Source organism: Urocampus carinirostris, chromosome 2, assembly GCF_059441175.1.
Source record: "Urocampus carinirostris isolate Australia breed hairy pipefish chromosome 2, RoL_Ucar_1.0, whole genome shotgun sequence".
NCBI classification, from domain to species: Eukaryota; Metazoa; Chordata; class Actinopteri; order Syngnathiformes; family Syngnathidae; genus Urocampus; species Urocampus carinirostris.
The window spans coordinates 52,836,560-52,857,832 of record NC_142350.1 but is presented as its reverse complement, the minus strand read 5'-3'; the positions used below and the strand labels follow the sequence as shown (position 1 = coordinate 52,857,832).

General features: G+C 40.5%; 1 protein-coding gene across 4 annotated transcripts in view; it reads right to left on the bottom strand.

Moving 5' to 3' along the window:
* The window catches only part of map7d1a (MAP7 domain containing 1a), a 39,977-nt gene extending 18,704 nt beyond the window's left edge, over positions 1-21,273 (bottom strand). Inside the window, exons 1-8 of one of the 4 annotated variants that reach the window (XM_088327059.1) lie at positions 20,935-21,273; positions 10,399-10,572; positions 7,496-7,564; positions 7,183-7,203; positions 4,775-4,938; positions 4,609-4,714; positions 2,066-2,170; positions 1,352-1,474 (exon numbers count right to left, since the gene is read on the bottom strand). In XM_088327059.1, the coding sequence (XP_088183185.1) occupies positions 1,352-1,474; positions 2,066-2,170; positions 4,609-4,714; positions 4,775-4,938; positions 7,183-7,203; positions 7,496-7,564; positions 10,399-10,572; positions 20,935-20,965 (793 nt within the window). In that variant the 5' untranslated portion in view covers positions 20,966-21,273. The remainder of the gene's footprint in view (positions 1-1,351; positions 1,475-2,065; positions 2,171-4,608; positions 4,715-4,774; positions 4,939-7,182; positions 7,204-7,495; positions 7,565-10,398; positions 10,573-20,934) is intronic. The other 3 variants (XM_088327061.1, XM_088327060.1, XM_088327062.1) reach the window with 3 other exon arrangements.

Below are 21,273 nucleotides of genomic sequence, written 5' to 3'. Positions count from 1 at the left end.
ATTATTTTCTGTTCATTTTGCCGGCTGGGATTTTTGGACTGTGTACTTTTAAAAAGGACATTCTATTTCAATCGCGGGACTTAGTCGGGTTTGGGTTAATTTTGTGTTTGTGTTACATTTTTTTAATGTGGGCGCATGTGGCTTATATACAGGTGCGGCTTGTGTAAGTACAAAAGTTTTCCTCTTAAAATGTGGTGGGTGCGGCTTATAATCAGGTGCGCTCTATAGTCCGGAATTTACGGTGCTAGCTATGCAGTGCAAATTGTATGGTGTGAATATAAACAAAAGAGGCCAACTCCAAATATCAGAACAAGAAAGATTTTCCCCAGAGATTAAGAATCTACTATCAATATTGTCACACACACGCCACTGCCAGGCAATGCCATCTTTAAAGAGCAGGCTGACGTTTTACACCGAATAATAAGGGCAACCAGATGATGAAGGTACAGACGCTTCCGTAGTTACAACCATTCAACTTACGATAAACGGTAGATACGAACATTCTTTTCGGGATGTCAAAAAATATAAGGACATTGCTGTAAGTTAAATTTTGTATTGTGTGCACCTTTTCCCGAGGACAGGACAGTACTGTCGTGCTTCTTTCCGCCGGTACCGGTGTGTGGCGGTGTGACAGCTCACCCAGCATCCACCCCGAAGAAGAAATCCAGCTTCCTCTTCCTAGTTTGTGTTTAAACATATTGTACTATATCTCCAGCGCGCTAAGAACTTTGACATTTTTAATGTCTAATATATCGTGCATCCGTTCAATATGGTTGGTGTAAAGTGTAAAGAGGCGAGCTGTTTCTTTTGAAAGGAAAGTGGAATAAGAAAGCTTGATGCGGTTGAGAAAATGGTTGGATCGCTTTTTTTCGGCAACTCTAACACGGAAGAGGACCTCTTGAAACTTATCTTCCAAAAGTAAGTTCAACTTAAATTTATTTGTCTTTGTAGGGCATATTATTTTATGAAATGTTTATTTTTTGTACAAAACAATACAGGTTACTTATACAAGCTGTAAACATACTTATATAAACCTTAAACATACAAAATATGGCACCGAAGCAACTTATGAACAAATTCAACTTACGAACGATCGTACGGATCTTGTTTGTAAGTAGGGAAGCGTCTGTACTGGATTTGAGTCAGATCAGGAGGCTTCTTCTGCCACCAGTAACCATGGAAACCAACACTATCGCTTTAATGTGAGGGAGCTAACCCCTTCCCCAAAAAACATCCTGGAGAGGATGGGCACCGCCAGGTTGTACTTGCCCAAGACACACCTCAAGAAGTGGTGTCCAGACGACTATGGTGGTTAAGGGATCCGTGATCCTTTAAAGACTGTGCTACTTACGTCCATCCTTTCCGTTAGCGAGCACGCTGGCAGCGCTGCGGCTCCGAGCCAGGAACGACAAGGTGGGCGTCATCAGGCGGTCCACAATGCTGCTCTCCCATGGGCTCAGAGTGACGTTACGCGCTGAAAGTTGATAGAAAATTCAAAGAAATTAGGTGTAGTGTTTGACGCAAGTTTTGGACATTGATTCTAGCTGGGCTCGAGTCATTCAATACAAAGTTCTTCAAAAAGCTCATGTCGGTGGTGAATTGTTAGTTATCACATTAGGTGAGTTAGTTTCTCTGCAGTAGCATCCATTTCAAAAGGCTCCACAAAATGCTGATTCACTTGCTCCCTTCACCGTCCCAGGTAACAAGATATTCCCGGATAAAGAACACGGAGACAAAGCAACCCACGGTAAAGACACAGGAAATGAAGTCACCACAGAATGAAGCAACCACAAGACGCCACAACAAATGAGAACGAATGCACAACACAATCATGCAGAAGCTGTGGACCAGAACCTCAAACGTCAACTTGAAAATGAAAAGACAAGTGGCTGGGGAAAACGTGGCAACGGTCACAACACGGGTGGGGACTTCAAATCCAAATCATAGGGAATTAACTGAAGAAGGAAACGACAAAATGATTCTCAGGCGGTGGTGGAGTTGTGATGGGCACAATAAGGGGCACATGTCAGGAGCGAGTGATTGGTCATTCCAGCCAAAATCTTACTTCTACTAGGGGAGTTGCACAGCGTGGCTGAGGACTTGGAGAGTCGCTTGTTTATGACCGAGTCCACATGTTTGGGCAGGTTGACGGTGGAGAGAGAGCATCTGCCTGAGAAGCCAAGAGAGCACCACGCACGAGCAGATGTTCACAAACACTTGGTTGACATGCAGTAAAGCGAAACACCTCATTTTCTCATCTCTGGTGACAATACAAATTCGGCAATGTCATTTGAATATGTGTCAATCAATCCTACCATAGCACCACCTTTCACCCAAAAGTTCCCGTTTTTAGGCACCAGCTCACTCAAAAGACGGAAGAAGTTGCACAACTCCATGGGGGAGGGAAAACATGCCCGAGCAGAGCTCCTTTCGTGACATCTCCACCTCAAATATCCTTTTGTCCTACACGGGCAGCGTTTTAGAATTTAAACTCAGAACTTCCCAATATCACCTAGGGAAGTTTATTTACCATCATCACTCCACACAGGTGGGAAAATCCATATGAGTATATTCCCCCTGACAAATGCCCATGGCATTTCAATTGAGTGATATTGATAAAAGCTGACCCTGTAATAGCATATATCTGATATTAGTATGCCACTATTTGCACGATCCATACAATCCAGCTGCAGGAAATATCACTATTGTGTTCCACTTCCCATATAAAATAGACCCCTGGGTTACAGCAGCCCCACGTTACAATGTTTCCACATTACAGTTTGGATTAAGATGATTTCTGTGCCCCTCGTTACAGCATTTTCTTCAATATACAACATCAACAACAAATTATTTTGTGTACCCTAAAACTTTGCCCTCTTTGTGAATATTATTATACGGGTCCAAAGCGTCTCAAATAAATATCTGGTACTGGTCGACATAAAATGCTCGTCTGCTGATGGCTAGCAGATTCAGATTCAGATCTACTTTATTGTCACTCTAGTACACGTGTATACAGAACGAAATGTCGATACATCTGACCCGCACATTTTCCTTGAATGTACAGATATAAATAAGATGTTGTATTGAAGTACTAATAATATACTAAATAATTGTGGCTATTTATAGTATTGTACAATAGTGCAAAGAGTGCAAGAGTAGCAGCTAACCAGATGTGCAAAATGGGCAGTCGGGTAAACAAGTCACTGTACAGTAACAATAACACTGTAGTACGATAGTGCAGAGGAGGACAGATGTGCAAAGGAGTGGCTAGGTATAAAGAACTCCTAGTAGTGCAAAAAAACAAAACAGACAAACAGATTGGCAGCAGTGTAGACTTACTATGTGTGTGATTGACCATTTAACAAGTCCAATAGCATCGCTGTTATATTAAGGTGGCTATTGGCTCAACTTTAAAATGCTTTATTTCTCATTTTTTCAGTTCAGAATCTTAAACAATTTTTGATTTGTTTAGCTAAGGGCCCCAATAGTTAAATGATGGTAAAGAAAGAAGTAAGAAGATGATAACAATGGCAACAAAGCTTGAAATAATAAAAAAATACGAAGAGGGCATCAATACCCTCGCTAAGGAATCTGGCCGTAACCACTCAATCAATGGGACAAGGAGGCAAACAAAGTCTACTAAAAGCATGACAAACCTTGCAAGTAGTGTTCTAAATTCTTTTTTTTTTTTTAAACCCAAATGTCTCCTCCCTCCCTCTGCATCCACCCATTTACTCCACTATACCAGCTCAAGTCAAGTCACACCAAATGTAAATAAAATAATTGTACATTTATTTATATTGTTATTGTTTTTTAAACATATACATATAGAGTGTCATGATTACCGATGTGAATCACATGTGCCCGCTCTTTTGGCGCCAACAGCTGCGGGCTCTAATTGGCTCTCTGTCCCTATGTAATTCCAGTCCTGTTTCTCCACTGTAGTCCGTCTGCAAACCTCTGTGTATACAAGGCAAGCCTTTTTTGACCCTGACTCCCAGCTGTCCCGTTTTTGCTCCCTTTTGTCTCCGGCTATGACCTGATCCCGACCATGTCTGCTTCCCTATCCCGGCCTACGACCCATTTTTGATCCCGACTACTCTCCCGTCCTGGCATACGACTCGTTTCCGACCCTGACCACGTTTTTGTCTCCCTGTCCCGGCTATCGATCTGTTTTTCCATCCCGGGGACTGCCATCGCTCACTACGGAAGATCCACTTCCGTATTCGGATCACAACCTGAGTGCGAGAGCGACTTGCTTCCCGCGTCTAGCGAGCACCGGATCGCGAACGCTGCCCTTCCTCTCTCTATCTCAATAAACTTGTGAAAAACGTTACACGGTTGGGTCTACCCTTTGTTCTGGACGTGACATAGAGTGCATACAAGTAACACTTGCTATTTAGTATTTTGCTATTTTTATGTATTTATATTAAGTACCGGAGGTTCAGAATGCAAAAAATGATGCTTTACCCTGCCATAGGACAATGTCAACTTGCAACCCCTATCTCACAAAAGAATAATGTCATATCCCAGGGGTGTAGCGTACTGGTAAACATTGCACAGGTCCTCCATCCCAGCTCATATTAATTCCCATCCTAGTACACTTACTCTCTTTCTGGTTAGAGTTGTTCTGGCCAGCCCAAGACCACCTTTGTCGTCGGATTTCAGCCCACGTCTTCTTAGCCGAGCGATGGATAGCTGCCTCGTAACGTTCCTGGAATGTGGATGACAAATCAGAGCATGTGTTTGTAGAAAGACATTTGAGGTCACCTACTTTGTTCTTCTCCAGCTTCTGTTTTTGACGCTCTTCCAAAGCGGCTCGGCGTTTCTCCGCCAGGATGCGTTGTTCCTCCAACCTCCTTCGACGCTCCTCCAGTTGCTGCTCTCTCAACTGTCGTGCCCTCTCCTCCTTCTCCAGCCACTGGTTTTTCTTTGCCGCTGAGGTGCGGAGAAAAAAAGGTCATGAGGTGAGAGGATGAATAGGGTTTTTGTGAAGGAGCTTGGCTGGTTTTCACTTCAAAGCGATGTGAAAATCTGTATGAAGTTCTTCCACTTAAATCCCGTGCTTGAAAAAGTGGGATGGGGTCTTTTTAAAAAAAAATTTGTTTTTGAGAAGTCTCTGAGATCTAAAGCCATTTCTGTTTGTAAAATAGATCAAATGGTTTTATACTTCTCACAGACATAATCACATCAAAACTTTGACTTCAGTATTGAACATGCTTAGATATGGAAATGAAAGGCCCTGCAGTGAGCACAATGCAGCACTTTTTTTCATCACAACTACAATATCAAAGCTCTAAAGCAGTTGATGAAACCCAAGCAACTGGTTGTAGACGTGAGGCTTCAGATAGGCTTAAAATCACAATGGTAGCTTTTGTTTGAGAGGGTACACAAATCGGGACGGGTATTAACTTCTCAACTCAAGTTAATTAAAAAAGTGTGATCCTCTGACATTCTTAAGTTATTATTGTGCAGTATTTTGTGGGTTTTTATGCCTTTTTTCCCCAGAAAGCAATCAATTATTCGAAGGGCAATCAGGATTTGGCAAAGAGTCTTCTCAATCATCAAGTATTGACATATTCTCCAAGTGCAGGCAGATGTGGCTTCTAGAGAGGTAATTTATGGGTATGCCCACAAAGATGCGACAGAAAACACCGACTATAAGTCGTCTGAGACAAGACCTCCCTTTAAGCTGATAGTGGAAACACACACGAGGCTTTGGAATTATCTCTTCTTTGATCCAAGTCTGACTGAAGGTTTTAGATTGGTCCCATCTGGCGCTCCATGGCCTGCTCATCTCCTAATTTGATTGATCCACGCAGCATTCGAACTCAACACAGCTGGGTTAAGCCACACGGCAACTACTGAATGTACAACTTTTCAATGCCTTCTCACCAAAATTATTCAGCTCAACTTCATGTTACGATGCACTGTTCTTTTTCGTTGCCCTATTATTATAACTTAGGCCAGTCTCTACGCACTACGATGTAAATATGTTTGCCTATTTATCCTGACAGATAGCTTTTTTTTCTCTTTAATATATTTTTTACATGTTGACCCTGGAGTGCTTTGTCTTATCTTGTGGCATACAATGTTTCACAACGTTCATATCAAATTTAATTCATTAAAAGCAGATGAAATCTACACTACCCAAAAAAAACGTATTGTCAGATACTTCTGCTCATTTCAAAGTGTTCTTATTTGACTTCAAAAACATTTTAAAAAGCCTAAAACTACAGGATACAAATTACTCAAACTAAGCTTTTTCTGGGTAAGATTTTGTTGTAAGAATGATCTACCAAGACTATCCATCCATCCAAGACTATGGTATATAAATAAAAATGTTCTCATTTTACTTAAATTCCATTTGAAAACTAGACAAACTACGCTTAAACAAAACAATTGTTCTGTTAATTGGGTGAGATTTTATTTTTTTGCAGTATATCTAGGGCTGACAGGGTTGGGTAGGGTTACTTTAACTTGATTACTTTCAATTACTTTTGGATTACTCAAATACCAAATATGCTAATGAAAGACAAAAGAAACTAAATATGAATAAAATTACTAAATTTTGTGCAGGATTGGGGAGTAACGGAATACATGGAAAGGCAAAAATGATGTTGGCAAGCTGTTTGGATTTATTTTCATTTTGTTTCTGTTGCATTTTGTTAGTTTTGCCAGGGATCAAATAGATCAAAGCCAGGAGAAAAAGCTTAACACGTGTTGTGAGTCATAATTTTATTCATATTAAGTTCCTTTTGTCTTTTATTAGCATATTTGGTATTGGTAATTTAAAGTAATCAAGTTAAAGTAACCCTACCCAACCCTGATGGCTGATTAAAAACTTGGGAGGAAAAAAATGAGCTGACAATCTGTAAACTATCACAAAAATGGATTACTGCCAGATGCATCATAGAGAAATGGCCAGGCAAGCATTATGAAAATTTAAAGGGATGCATGAATGGAACCGGTGTTCAGATGGGCAATACAACCTAAGCTAGAAGTAAAAAGTTTGTAGCATATTAGGATTGTGGTTATATGTTAGACTGTTGGTTGTTTTTGGTGTTAATTGCAAAGCAAAATTCTCAATATTAAATAAAGTGATGTGATACCACATGTGCATGATGATGACAATAGATTTCTGGAGATTACCACCAACAGTTGTACACAGAGGGTAGTTACCTTGTAACTTGCTCAGCTCTTCTGCAGGGAGGAGGGAGGTTGGGTGAGAGAGAAGATAAGCAGCTGTCAATCATGCAAAGCAATGCACCGTGTGGCTACCAACAAATTAAGTCGAATCAAATAACTTAAATGTGTTACACTTCAAACTATAGCCACATATAAAGTGTAGTGCTGCGTTTTTCTTGCATTGAGCTCATGCAAGAACGTGAGAATGCATGCATTGTTGTGTCCAGTTACGCCAGTTTCGCCCCACCACAAGGAGGTGTTATTGTCCCTCGTAAACTGCTTTTTACCGCCCCTTGATTCCACTTACCCAGATATTTGGCTTTTTCCTCTCGCCGCTCCTTTGCCAGCTGCTGCCTCTCCTCCGACTTCATCATGTCTGGTGTGTGTAACACAAAAGAGACATTTTCACGAGTTCTTAGTTAGCAAAAGCCATCAGGGTTTTTCTAATCCGTCTTACTGGGAAATACACCTCTCTCATCTCAAAGGCCAGATGTTTCACATCAAACACAAGGCAACATCTGCACTAACTAGAAGAGGTGCTAACTGTAAACAATGTGCCAGGGGAGAGATAAGGGGTAGAAAATATGCCTGACCCACATTGGTATTTATAGGAGGATGGAAGGCTCTTCTGTTCTGAGTAAGGTTGCAAGATGGTGCTACACGTATATCAGAACATCACCTGCTTGATGAGAAAATTACAGTCAAGTCATGTTTATTTGTATAGCACTTAATTAAAAATAGTCTCAAAAGGCTTCACAGACTTATATTTTTCTGTATTCCTCTCTTTTTCTTTTGTCTCTCGCTTTCTTTTATCTTTCTTTTTTTCCGTCTTTCTCATTTTTGCTTCTCCTTTGCTCTCACTCTTTCCTTCCCAATAAAACCTCTGAATAAACGTTGTTTATTTTACATATAACTACTCTACGGTCAAATAGGAATTGTAGTCATCAATGTGAACTGTCTCTTTAGCCAATCAGAATACAGAAAATAATGTGCGATGCAAACCAGTGAGGTAGCAAGACTGTGACAGGTGAACCTTGTGTAAGCGAGGGTATACTGCACTAGTTTACACTGGTCACTAGAACCGATTTCAGCGTCTTAGAACTCAAGGAAACAGCGTATGGGAGGTGGGATTCGACCCAGAACTTCGTAAATGTAAAATAAGCACATTGTATACGATACATTATACATTTGAATGATAGTATGAAGTATGAAAACATGTGATGCAGATTTAGGTTTCCTAAATGGAAAGCAAACACTAATGCTCTGTGATTATTTCCATGGAGAAAATGAAATAGAACGATAAAATTTGTCATAATGGCACTTAAAGCAAATTGCGGCTGTCAACACAAAACGGACGAGTAATCAGAACACAAAAACAGTCTCTCTTTGCACTAATCGCCTAACGATTCACTTGGTCTAATTAAGGGGCCTGCAGAGTGCTTTTCTCCTTCAAACTCTTCTGGAGATCACAAAAGCTCACAATTAACCAGCCTCGCAGTGCCAGAAAAGAACCTGAAAGACAAGGAGGTCATTTTTTTTAGGATAACTCAACCGGTTCAGAAAGGAAAACACTCTGGGGATTGAAGTGAGAGAATGGTACAAATGGATTATTGGATAAAAGAAGGAACAGGGTGCAGAAAGAGAAAATAAGCTTACTTATTTTAAAAAAACCTCAAACATATTTCTTCAGGGAGTTAAGGGGTATTCCACACTGTTGTCACAGGGGTGGAACGTTTAACACTTGTCATATACTCTTCCATAAGTTCATTGGACCCCCGGGATACAACGACTCCGCCTTGGGGTGTTTTCACTTTACGTGTGGGATAAGATGTTTTGTCAGCCCCTCTTCAAGGCATTTTCCCCACTAAATGACATCAGTTATTAAGGATTTGAGGTGTTTAAAAACGTATACATTTCAAACTTTGCAGTGTTTTTGAGTATGTCGTAGAATCTCTGAGATGCCTTTCGACATCATAGAAAATGGTTGTCCGCTATTAGTTTGCATCAAGGCATCATGAAAATGTCTAGCTGAACTACCTTTCACAAAGCATTTCTCTTCATTCAGAATCTCGTTTGCTCTTTTAAGACTTTGCGAGTCGGTGATACATTACTGTGTTTTTTTGTACTGTTGTTACAAAACCCACGCAGGCACGGGAAGAACATGCAAACTCCACACAGAGCGTCCGGAAGCTGCAATCGAACCCAGGACCTCTGAACTGTAGTTCCGTGAGGAGAAATTCAACGTTCTCGTATTCTGTGCTTGAGACAACGCAACCATAACTATTCAGTTGTACTTTGTAGGTAGATATAAACACCCTTTCGAGCAAAGGGTCTCCTACGTTGTGCTCACGGGCACCAGGGTGCCCCTATGGACAGCTGAGGTGCCCGCAGACCTATTCTAAAATTGGCGCACCTGTGCTGGATCATTACGATTTTCTAGTTAAAATATTTAGTGGTTGACTGAGTTTATTTAACCTACTTCCAAAAATCAGCCTGACAAAATCCTAGGATCCATTGCCAAAAAGTAGAGTGAACTCTTCTTGTAACGTAGCCGACTTTCCACAGTCTCGCTACTGCAATGATTTGCAATGTCTATTGCATTATGGATTCTGATTGGCCAAACAGTCTCTCTATTATTTAAGCCTGTGCAGTATTTTAAGACTTTAAGGGCTATACAAATAAATATGACTTGACATCTGGGGTACTGGGAGTTCAGAACGTATAAGCTTCGCATTACAATAGTTTTATATCCCCCAGCTTTAAGGCAATTTCACTTTACAGTTCCTGAGAACGAATTTATGTCATATTCCAGGGGTCGACGATATTTTATTCAGCATCACACCTTATCCCTGAATTGTAGCAAAAATCTCTACATTTATCTCTAATGCTTCCGATAGGATTGGAGTAAAACATTACAGCTTACAATGTTTTGCTATTATGGTCAGTGCGGTAAAACGCGAAGCTGCCGCAAACCAAAGACCGGCGATATCTTGTTTCATTCTAAAAAGCATTGAGCAATCTCCTAGATGTCCTCTCCGTATTGGATTTGGCTGCAGGTCTGAAAGCAAATGCGGTCTCTCAGACTTTTACCTTGCCTCAAGTAAGATTAGCTTACTCTGGCAAAATAAAAACGTAACAGCATGCATTATGGAAGTTTGAGCGGAGTCCATTAAAACTCTAATAGAACCGAGTGACCTGTGATGTGTTTACCTTTTTTGGGCCGTGGAGAAGGTGATGCCGGGGAGCCAGGCGTCCGCAGGTTTACATCAGTTCTGGTCGGAGTGATCAGTCTTTTAGCCGGCGATGCAATTCTTTCAGCAGGTTTAACGGGACTGCTTTCCCCTTCTGGGTCGGGCCTTGTCACCTTCAGTACTTCTTGGGGCGCTGATTCATAGAGAGAAAACAACAGATAGGTGTTGGGATCTCAACCAGTTGATCCTCATTCCATTCACTGCTGTGTTGTGACGTCAGCTATTTGCAGTATGTCGCTAGGAATGCTTGGCTTTTGTCGGGGATACCTCGCTCTGATACTGCACTAATCTCCAGGGGAATAGTTAATATTGTCACATTGCAACAAAATAAAAACTAAGTTGGACTGTTGTGAATGGTGACTCACACTTGGCCATGAGCTTGAGCTTGAATGTCCATTGTAAACATATATCTGGCTGAGAACCGACAGGCCGAACAAAGGCCTTCACGGGAGGGACGCTCGTCTTTGTTCGCACTGCACTGTACCGCTGTGTTCATTTTGGGAGCCCAATTTGAGTAAACACTGCGGCAACCATTTATAAATCCTTCCGAAGTTTTTTGGCTGAAAACTGCAGAGGCGCTTGGAAGCTGTCACATAGATGGTGAATCTTGGGGGTAGATTTATGACTCCGTGACTGCGCTATTTAACAACTTGCAACGATTGGCAACCAGTCAACTCCACTACCAAGGTGGTCTTTGTGCCGACTAAACACATTTGCATTGCAACCTTTTACGTGCAAATTGACAGTGGTTTGGTGGAACTCTAATGTCTTTTTAAGTCTTTTTTCAAAACAGTTTTTTTCTTGTTTTCCCATACATCCATCATCCATAGATTTATTTTATGTGGATAGCTGAACCAGACGCAAGTGAGTTGCAAGATTGCCCTTTTCCACTTTTCTATTTTAGTCCAAATCTATGATTAAAACTTCAACCATTAAAGATAACATGCCGAGTTAATTAACTGTTCAAAAACACAATATTTTACTACCACTGTGACAATGTTGCCTTGACATTTCATTGCACTATTTTTTAAGTAATGACAATTAATTACAAACTTTTAAATATTGCCCGTTTATCCTTATTTTTATCGATTTGTTTCCCTTTAAGCCATTGTTTATGTTATCCTTGAGTGCCAATTTTAATCTCCTTGTAAACAATGTTTGCTTCGAAGTTATCAATGACAATAAAGACTTCTATTTCTAAACAAGCAAAAGGCACGTGTATTTTAGTCCAAATCTATGATTAAAACTTCAACCATTAAAGATAACATGCCGAGTTAATTAACTGTTCAAAAACAATATTTTACTACCAATGTGACAATGTTGCTGCGACATTTCATTACACTATTTTTTAAGTACTGACAACCAATTACAAACGGTTAAATATTGCCCGTTTATCCTTATTTTTATCTTTTTTTTTTCTTAAAGTCTTTGACTATGTTATCCTTGAGTGCCACCTTTAATCTGCTTGTAAACAATGTTTGCTACGTAGTGATCAATGACTATAAAGACTTCTATTTATAAACAAGCAAAAGGCACATGTATTACCACATGCCGAAATCGTTCACCAAAACGCTACGCCATTGGGAACTGAATCATCCCGTTAAATTCCAGATGATTAGAGGCAGTCAGCGAGATAGCAGGCCTGAAGAAAAAGCTTGTCTGAGCTCATCGAGGCACATTCAAAAGTGACGTCATAGCTCACAGATGACCAGGAGTGGGCCTCGCTATCGGGCCCCATTCCCAATGAAAAGAGTTCATCCGAGAGAGACGAGACTATATCAGGCTTCTTGCTGTCAAAGCGAAACACTGTTAAGGAAGCATTCCTCGGGCGACGATTTTCTGTGACAAGACAAGCCTTTGTTGTGGTCTGTGTTGGGCAACCAAGTGCAGCCAAAACACCGCAATAGCAAGAGGACAGTAGTGAATAATAGATGACGTGCTTACTGTCTGAATTTTTGCACTTGTCTACCCTGAAACAAGAACTCCTTTCATGCCTATGTCACAGTGATGAAGCCGACATTACATGCCGATACTACGGCAGAGGTTATGGTGACAGTTACCAATGAAATCCAAAGCTCTGCCAGAGGAGGAAAAAGAGGAATGGACTCTATAGGAAAAGGACTGTTTGGTAAGAGAGGCTCAATTGAGGAATGATTTATGTTTTTTTACTTTATGTACGACTCACAATACAAGGTACAAACCTACCAATGAATAGGTTTGAGACGTATACAAAATGACAAAGTCAACAAACCGTGAAATGTGTGTATGTGCTGTTGTTGCACACCTAATTAAGGCCACAGCGTGCAGAAGAACTGTATTCCAGCATAGAGGGTGTATGACCACACACCCAAGGGCCAATGGCATTTATGTGACTTGGGTCTTATCCATCCATGGAAACTGCATGTGCCAAAAGCATCTAAGGTATGATCGGAATAAAGAGGGCTGGTATGTAGTCATCAATGGAACATTAAAGGAGTATGCTGAGGTTCAGGAATCCTTAGCATGTAGCTTATAAGCACACTCGTGCCCTCTAGCTTAAGCCAGCAAGCAATTGGACCTCGCCTGAAGCACTCCAAAGATGCATTGATTTAAAATAGGAGGAAACAGAAGGGAGGCTCCCTGCAGAGGTGCATAGATGCTTGCTATGCATGCATGCATGAGCAAAATGCATGTCGGCACGCTGGCAGGCTGAAAATCAGCAGGTATCAAGCAAATAACAGAAAAGCAACTAATATTCATTTCAGATATCAGATGGAGTGTGCAGTTATGACAACGTGGCTGAAAATTTCCATTGCATTACTTTAAAAAAGCTCAAAGACAATTCTATGCAGTTTTAGTTTATGAATATGCCGATACAGAGTCTTAAACCCAATACCTCTGCAATACAAGAGGAAAAAGAAATAATGTAGGTTTATCCATTTTTTCTCATATGCATTTATGAATAAATATGCATGAAGACATCTACACTGTACATACATATATTTTATCATATATTTTTTTTATAAATAGAAAATTTCGTCAAATTGGTTTCGAACCTTTCAGAAGTAGGGTAATATAAGTCTCATTTTAAGCACTACATTTGCATTAAAACCTGATATCCAATAGGACTGGCTCAAAAGTGTTTTTGCATGAAATTCGATAAGTATCTTCAAACAAGTGATAAAAAATATCAGGTAGAGAAAAATGAAGTCACCTATTTTCACATTGCCCTTGAGCACAACAGGAAGGGACACCCGGGACAAAAAACATTTTAATTAGTAGTACTTTTTGACCATTTTCATTTAGCGGGCAGGAATCCAAACCCTGTTGTGTCGAATGTGGCCTGCAGGCCACAGTTCGCCTGCCTCTGCTTTACAAGGTGTGCTCGTAGATGGCTTGCCTGAAGCATAGATTTACACTATATGTAGATAGCTACAACTGGCATTTTGCCTATTGGGATAGAACATAAAAGGAAAATGCCCCGGAGAAATAAACTATTACACATGAGGCTTTTTTTTAGCGAGTAAGCCGGATTTTGCATGAATTATTTTTTTCGTACTACAAGTCCACAGTGCTTTACGGCATAAAAATATCTCGAATGGGGGAATTGGCATGTACGCAGTAGTGTGCCCAAGTAAAGGGACTGATGGTGTTACGCTGTAGAATGATATACTGTATGATTCCTATATCGTGGAAATTGAAATGAATGGTATAATATAGAACGATAACTAAAGGAATATGTACTTTCTGAGCAAATAATTTGAAATAGAATCTGTGTGTGGCACTGGTAAAACCAAAGAGCCTCGTTAGAACTGAAACAAATTTTCCTGCTGCCACAGGGAAAGCGTTTTTGCCCAAATCCAATTTCACGGCATATTGTTTAGCCCGGGTCAGCTATAAATACCCCCCTTTTTATGGAGAGCTCTCCCGGCGACAGATATTTCATAATGAGCACAGAAATATGCACATTTGTGATGGACTAACGGAAGAATACAGCGCACCCCGCAGTGTATTTTCAAACCAGAAATAAAAAATGCATCGACACTGGACCTAGAAATGCCATATTCATGAAGTTAAATGCTGAAACAAGCACCTCCGGCCGGAGTCTGACTAACAAAAGAAGAACACACATGACTTATAATGAAATAACAAAGTGTAAATAGAACATTATAATAAAAAGTGCAAATGAGCCAAAAGGGCGTCTAGTGAACAACGAGCAGGAAAACAGATCGATGTCTCACTCGCGACGAAACCAGCAGCTTTGAATGAACTAACTCCCTGTGTTTTGTTCCTCCTGCTGCCCCAAAAGAGGATGACGTAAGGGGGGCATCGGGCCCCAGACACATAGGAAGCGCAGTGCAAACAAGCCAGCATTGACTCCGCGCCAGCTCGTTTGTTTAAAGGTCCAGAGTAGCTCAGTGTTAAATACACGTAGATCCCGAGCTGCATCAATGGGAGTTTAATCACGAAACAGTCATGTGATACTTTTAAGGGTGTGCATCATTTAAGGTATCCTTAAAAAGTAACATATTTTCTCTATTAAGTATGTGCTAACTATGCCCAACTGAGTCCAAAGTGTCTTTATATTTTTCCCAATGCGCCTATCTGCTTTTGTCTTACTTTTAGCAAAGCTGTTCAGGGCGAAACACATTAGGTATGAGGAATGGAGGGACGGAGAGTGACTTCATGCTCATGCACCCTTTGTTTTGTTTCTATTTGAGAGTTTAGCATAAAAACTGTGAAAGTAAGAAAAGGCCTGTTTCAAGTATAGTCCAAACACTAACCCTAAAGCCAAAAAAGATGAAATAAATAACGGTACACATACTTGCACACACAACATAGCGTTATAGAGGCTGCAATGACACAAGCCTGTAGATGGCGGCTGTGAGTAGGTTCCAAATTCTGTACAGCCTCTTTAATATTAAAGCTATCAAATTGGGAACAGAACATTAACTTATACAACAAAAACAAAAAATAAGTTTTAGTGAGTAGAGGAGCAGATTATAGTGGTCTTGTCTTTGAGGTTTACAAATGGTTATCTGCAATCAATGTAAAAGTATTAATTTGTCATTATGAAAATTGACAATTTCTAAAATCTTCTGTATGAATTTAAGAATTTGGTTTGAGTTGCTGAACCTGGTGCTTACTATTAATCAAATAGATTCTAACCAAGTCAATCGTGGCATTCAAACAGGTTGAGCACAAATTGTGAATAAATATATATTTTCTTGCACTAGCTATTAGTGTTAGGTTTGTGTTAAAACTGATTTCAAATTACTTACATTAACATTTTGCACAATGTATTATTTCTATAGTAGAATGTGTTAAATAAATGTGTGTAGGAGATATTTTATACAAATAATAAAAATCATAATTGTCCAGGACAGGGTCAACAGCCCTTTTGAAACTGAGAGCTACTTTTTTGTTACTGATAAGACCAAAGAGCTAACCGTTTTACAATATGCAATTCAAACATAATTTATTGTGCAGTTATTATGTAATTAAAAGTTTGGAATTATTGGAAGTCTAGTTAAAATGGGCTCAGTCAACCACTAAAACATCTGCCATGTATAAGGAATCTAAGTAAATTACATATACAAAATGTACGATATATTTCATTATTATTTTGGCTCAGGAGGTCATCCTGGGATCAAGAGGTTGCAGATTCGATTCCTGGCTCTTCTGTGTTATATGTCAAAGTGTCCTTGGGCAAGACACTGAACCCCTAATGCCCCCGATAAGCAGGTAGTTGCCTTGCATGGCTGACGCTGCTATCAGGGAAAAGTGTGAAGCACATTGTAAAGCACTTTTGGGGGTCTTCATTGGCTTGAAAAGCGCTATATAAATGCAGACCATTTACATTTACTGAATTGATCATGTATATAAAAACAATAATAGTTACAATGATTTATTATGCCTGTTAGAAATTTCCTAGAAAATCACAATAACCCATCACTGGTGAGCCCTTTTCAGAACTGGTCCGTGGGCTACTCATGTGTTTTAGTGGGCTACCTGGGGCATGCGTGCACCATGTTGGTAGCACCTGCTCCACAATGACTGTTAAAGAAAAAAAATCACATTTTTATTTTATGCCCAATCCTAGTAATAAAAACAACAATCAGTCATCAGATGAGCATGAAGTGGAATATAACGCTGTTTGGTTTCTGTTTACTTAAACAGAACCCGGGGCAAAAATCTCGAGCGATCTCCTACAGCTTCAATGCATAATGAACCCTGACAGCTATAATGATGTGGATTTTTGTCAAACCACGCGGAAAGACAGCGGACGTGGCAGCTAACATCTGATGACATAAAGCGGCACGTGGCACCGTTAAATAACCCTTCTTCTGAACAAATCAACAAACCTTCAGCGACGATGTATGTCATGGCATAAGCCGAGACAACAACGTAAACAAAGTGTGAGGTGAGCACATCCAGTCAAACAGGAAGTCTTCTAATAATAGATGCGAGGTCTGGTGATGGAGACGTGTCGGAAAAAACGCGTTTCAAAGTCCAGACGTGCTGTCCCCAAGAGAGGAGGGCAGTGACTGATGATAATTTTCTCGCAGTATGTCACATCGACACAGCAGATGCCTTCTTTCGATTGCAATACGTTTGCAGATCAAGTGAGGCATTACGACAGCACAATACATTAGCGCTAAGAGCTGTGCAAAAAAATGTATGAGGCATTGAATTAGAATGGTTCCACTTGGAGTCGATGCAAAGAAAGAACACAGCTGAATATCGCAGTCTTGCAGAAGAATTTAAATATTTGTAATTATTCAATTAAATGGAAGGAGACCAAGAGGAAGGCCGCAATTGACGTGGATGGATGGTGTTATGAGCGCACTGCAGGAAAGAGGTCTAAATCTAGTGGAAACTAGAGCTCTTGTTGGTGATAGGAATAAATGGAGAGGTATTGTAAAAGGATAGTGGGATGTTTAGACCCGTTCTAAGGGATGGGCAGGGCACCGTATGATGCGGCAGGGGTAAACCAGTAAAAGCTGTTGGGCCCTGCTGTAGAACAGAAGAGTGTGTTGTGTCCCCCTGACCCGAATGACATGGCCGCTTTCTTGTGTTCCGTTTTATCTGGAGGGACGAAAGCATGACCAACTTGGGTGCCGAGGTGCTTAACTTGTTTGGGTGTTTAGGCATTTGGGTTGGTCATGGTCCCAAAAAAATTGTGTGTGTTTTTTGCTACTTTTTCTCTTTTTTTGTTTTCTTTGTTTTTCTATGTGTTTGTCTTGCCGTCGGTCATCCCTCTCGAGGGATATGAACAGGGTAGATAGATAATTATTCAAAGTTGGCTCATATCGTTTTTTTGTTTATCTGATGACAGCAAGAGTACTATCAAAACAGAAAAGCGTGTCTTCCGTCTAAGTGAAGGTAAAAACAGTGCTAAAATTGGCAAAACTGTCAAACTAAAACAATAACTGAAACTTATTTTGATTGGATTATTAAAAGAGCTAAGTACTTTTTGTTTCCATTTATTGAAGCACTTCACTGCATTTTATTCGGATGAAGAACAAGCATCTTTGCTAAACAGCCATACAAATCAAGAAAGAAACTAAGCGGCTGAGGTTCTTCCACATGATTCAGCTGATTATTATCTCTCAAAAGAACCGAGACAAACAGTAAGCAAACATGAACTGTGTCAAGTATTGATCAGCACTTTTCAGTTTGGATTTTGCATACAGATAGAACGTTGATGCCGTTTTAGAGGTGATTAACGGGAAGACTTTGAAACGACTGCAAAATCGTTTCACCCCTGGATGCATTTTTGATACAGCCTACGAGTTGAATTTGTTTAAGCCTAAAATTGCTTCCTGCCCAGGACTGGATGTCTTTTGGACAGTATTTTGGTGGAAGTTTTTCCTATGCTTTTTCACTGAGTATTGTTTACATGCATGCAATAACCCAATTGGAAATGGAATATCACCAGTATTCTGATTACATAAATGCATGTAAACGAGCACAGAAATCCAATAAAGGTCTTCGCCCGACTAAGTGTATTCAGATTGCAAATATTGGGTTAGTCATTTCATTTCTCAATAACTCGTGCAAAAACATGCCTTTGAGTAAACCTTGTGCGCTCGCAGATATTTTATGCCCCGAAGCACAGTGGGACTAGTAGTACAGGGACGATAGATACACACAAACTCCGACTTACTCGCTAAAAAAGAATCATGTTTATGAGTTGATTACTCAGGGACATCTACAACAATGCCACAGTTGTATCCATTCGTATATAGTGTGCGTCCTTGATTTTGGCTACCCATGTGGTTAGCGCATGTGCGGCACAGTTCATGTCAGGGGAACCTCCTGCGTGGGTTCAAATCCAGCTCCAGAGTTCCTGTGCGGAGTTTGTATGTTCTCCCCGTGCTTGCGTGGGTTTCCTCCGGGCACTCCGGTTTCCTCCCACATTCCAAAAACATGCAAATTCTTAAATTCATACCAATTGGCCGGTCCAAATTGTCCCTAGGTGTGAATGAGCGAGTGAGTTGTCTGTCCTCGTGTGCCCTGCGATTGGCTGCCAACCAGTTCAGGGTGTCCCCTGCCCACTGGCGGATGATTGCTGGGATGGGCTCCAGCACGCCCGCGACCCTACTGAGGATAAGCGGTCAGCTAATGAGATGAGATGTTCAAGCTCATCTTGTAAACACATGAGATGCAGCAATGGAGTTCACTGCTGGAAGGTGAAGAAAACAAGCATGGTACTTTTGTTGAATCAACTTGTTTTTAATGTATAAAGTTAAAAGTGGAAATTAAGTCTTATTGCGTGATGACATTGCTCTTGTCCTGCCCTTGTAATCAGAATACTTGTAAACGCCAAGTATAGAGGTTATTCGTTTGTCTCCAAGCATGAAAATGATTAATTGAGATTGCTCCCGGAATCTGACTTCTGATTTTTCTTGGCATCTTATTTTAAATTAAAGGGGAACTGTCCAATAAGATAATGAAAAAACTAATCATTCCTGAGTGACTGCTCAAAAATATTCAACTTTACACTTGCGACATTTTATTATCTCCGGTTTCCATCACCTATGATTCATTAGATTACATTGAAGTGTAGAAGTCACATCTACAGGATTGATACACCTTTTAATTGGCCAAATTCAAGAACTGTTAAGGACCTTCAAATCCAATCTATCCGGAACGATCACAAGAAAAACTCTGGCGTGAAATTGTGACTCATGTATTTTGCTGAGCCACTAATATTTTGCGATTTACATATGCAATTTTTAGTCTTGCATGTCCATTTATCAAAACACAAGATTTTTAGATCTTAAATATATATCACCAAAGAATTCTCAGGAAGTTGTTGCCATTACAATTTTCCACTAGGGAACGCTACCTTAATTTTTTAATGACCCATAATAAATGACCATAATTGATGCGTAATCCTTACAATAATGCACATTTCAGAGTGCCTTGTTTAAGTGTAGCATGACACTGTCCTCTTGGGCACGACCGATAAGAGGCGATGACGCTTTGTAGGACAATGCCATACTAACTAATGCCCGTTGCAGTGAGTCACGAGAAAAAATGAAATGCAATGGAAAAGTGAAGCCACTAGAGAGAAGTGTCATTGTACTTTTTAAGCAGACTTGTTGAAAAAGCTGGTGCCAATTTCAATCATTTTTAAACACCAAAGATTCAAGCCCTTTTCAATTCTTAAAAACACTACATTAAATTGCAAGCATTTTCAAGAATTTAAAGCACCCACACGAACCATGCATCTAAATGCAAACATGTTTCTGACATTTTGTTGAGAGCTATTGTAAAAAATTATGATCAATGAATTCCCAACATCAGGGTGGAGTTGAATGTTCCTACTGCTTGATCGGGTGCCAAAACATGCGGCCCAAACCCAGATCAGGAACCTTTTTGCTTGCAAGCAGGAAGCAAGTTTTCTTGTTATTGTTGGCTCACGTTGTGAGCCCAAGCTCCCCATTTATATATTCCGGACACGGGCAAAGTGTCAGTCCACAATGCTCAGGCATGCAGAAATCCTGACAAGATCATCCTGCAGATAGCATGCATGCTTTATTCATCTATGCATGGGAGAAGGTGGCACTGTCAGGGGGTTATATCTTAATTTGTATACAAATTAAGAAAATGAGTTGCTTAAGGGTTCATAAGCAGGATTTGATGATGAGAGGATGTTCTATGGTGCATCTTGAATACCAGATGACGAGGAGTAGCAAGTATTTGTGGAAATGTCCTTGGGTGGCTCTGCAATTCGAATGCACCATTAGTTTGGGAACATTACAAGGAGAAGGGGGATGGGACAGGCAGATTACCTCATAGTGCAAATTGGGGTATGAAGAGGCTTGTGTTATAAGAAATTGTTTTTCTTTTAAAGGGATAACACTCCGCGATGACAATTCCTCTTGATCTCAAGGGAAAACAATTAGATTCCAAAACAACCCCATACCCCAACGAGGTTTCTTCTTATCTAGAAGCAGCGACCAAATTTCTCCAAAAGTGCAGAAGAGTAAATTGAAATACTTACATAAATCTGCTGCAACGTTATTTTTCTCCATTTCGGCGGCGGTAATGATTCCCTAGCTTTATCTCGTCGCGTTTATCCGAGCACCGGCTCCTTTCTGGCCGGCAGTCCGCTCATCCCTCACACAGGACGGGGCAAACTTGGGACTCACTTGGCGGCGGTGTCCCGTAGCGGTTTAAGCAGAGAGGCAAGGGGAAGGAAGAGGCAACTCAACCCTGGCTGGAAGTACTTGCAGGACACCAGTCGAGTGGCTAAGGATAAATATTTATATTTTAATCAATTTAGACGTAAAAAATAGGAGTCGAGGTAAACGTCCTTGTCGCACTGCTCGCTGTAGCTGAT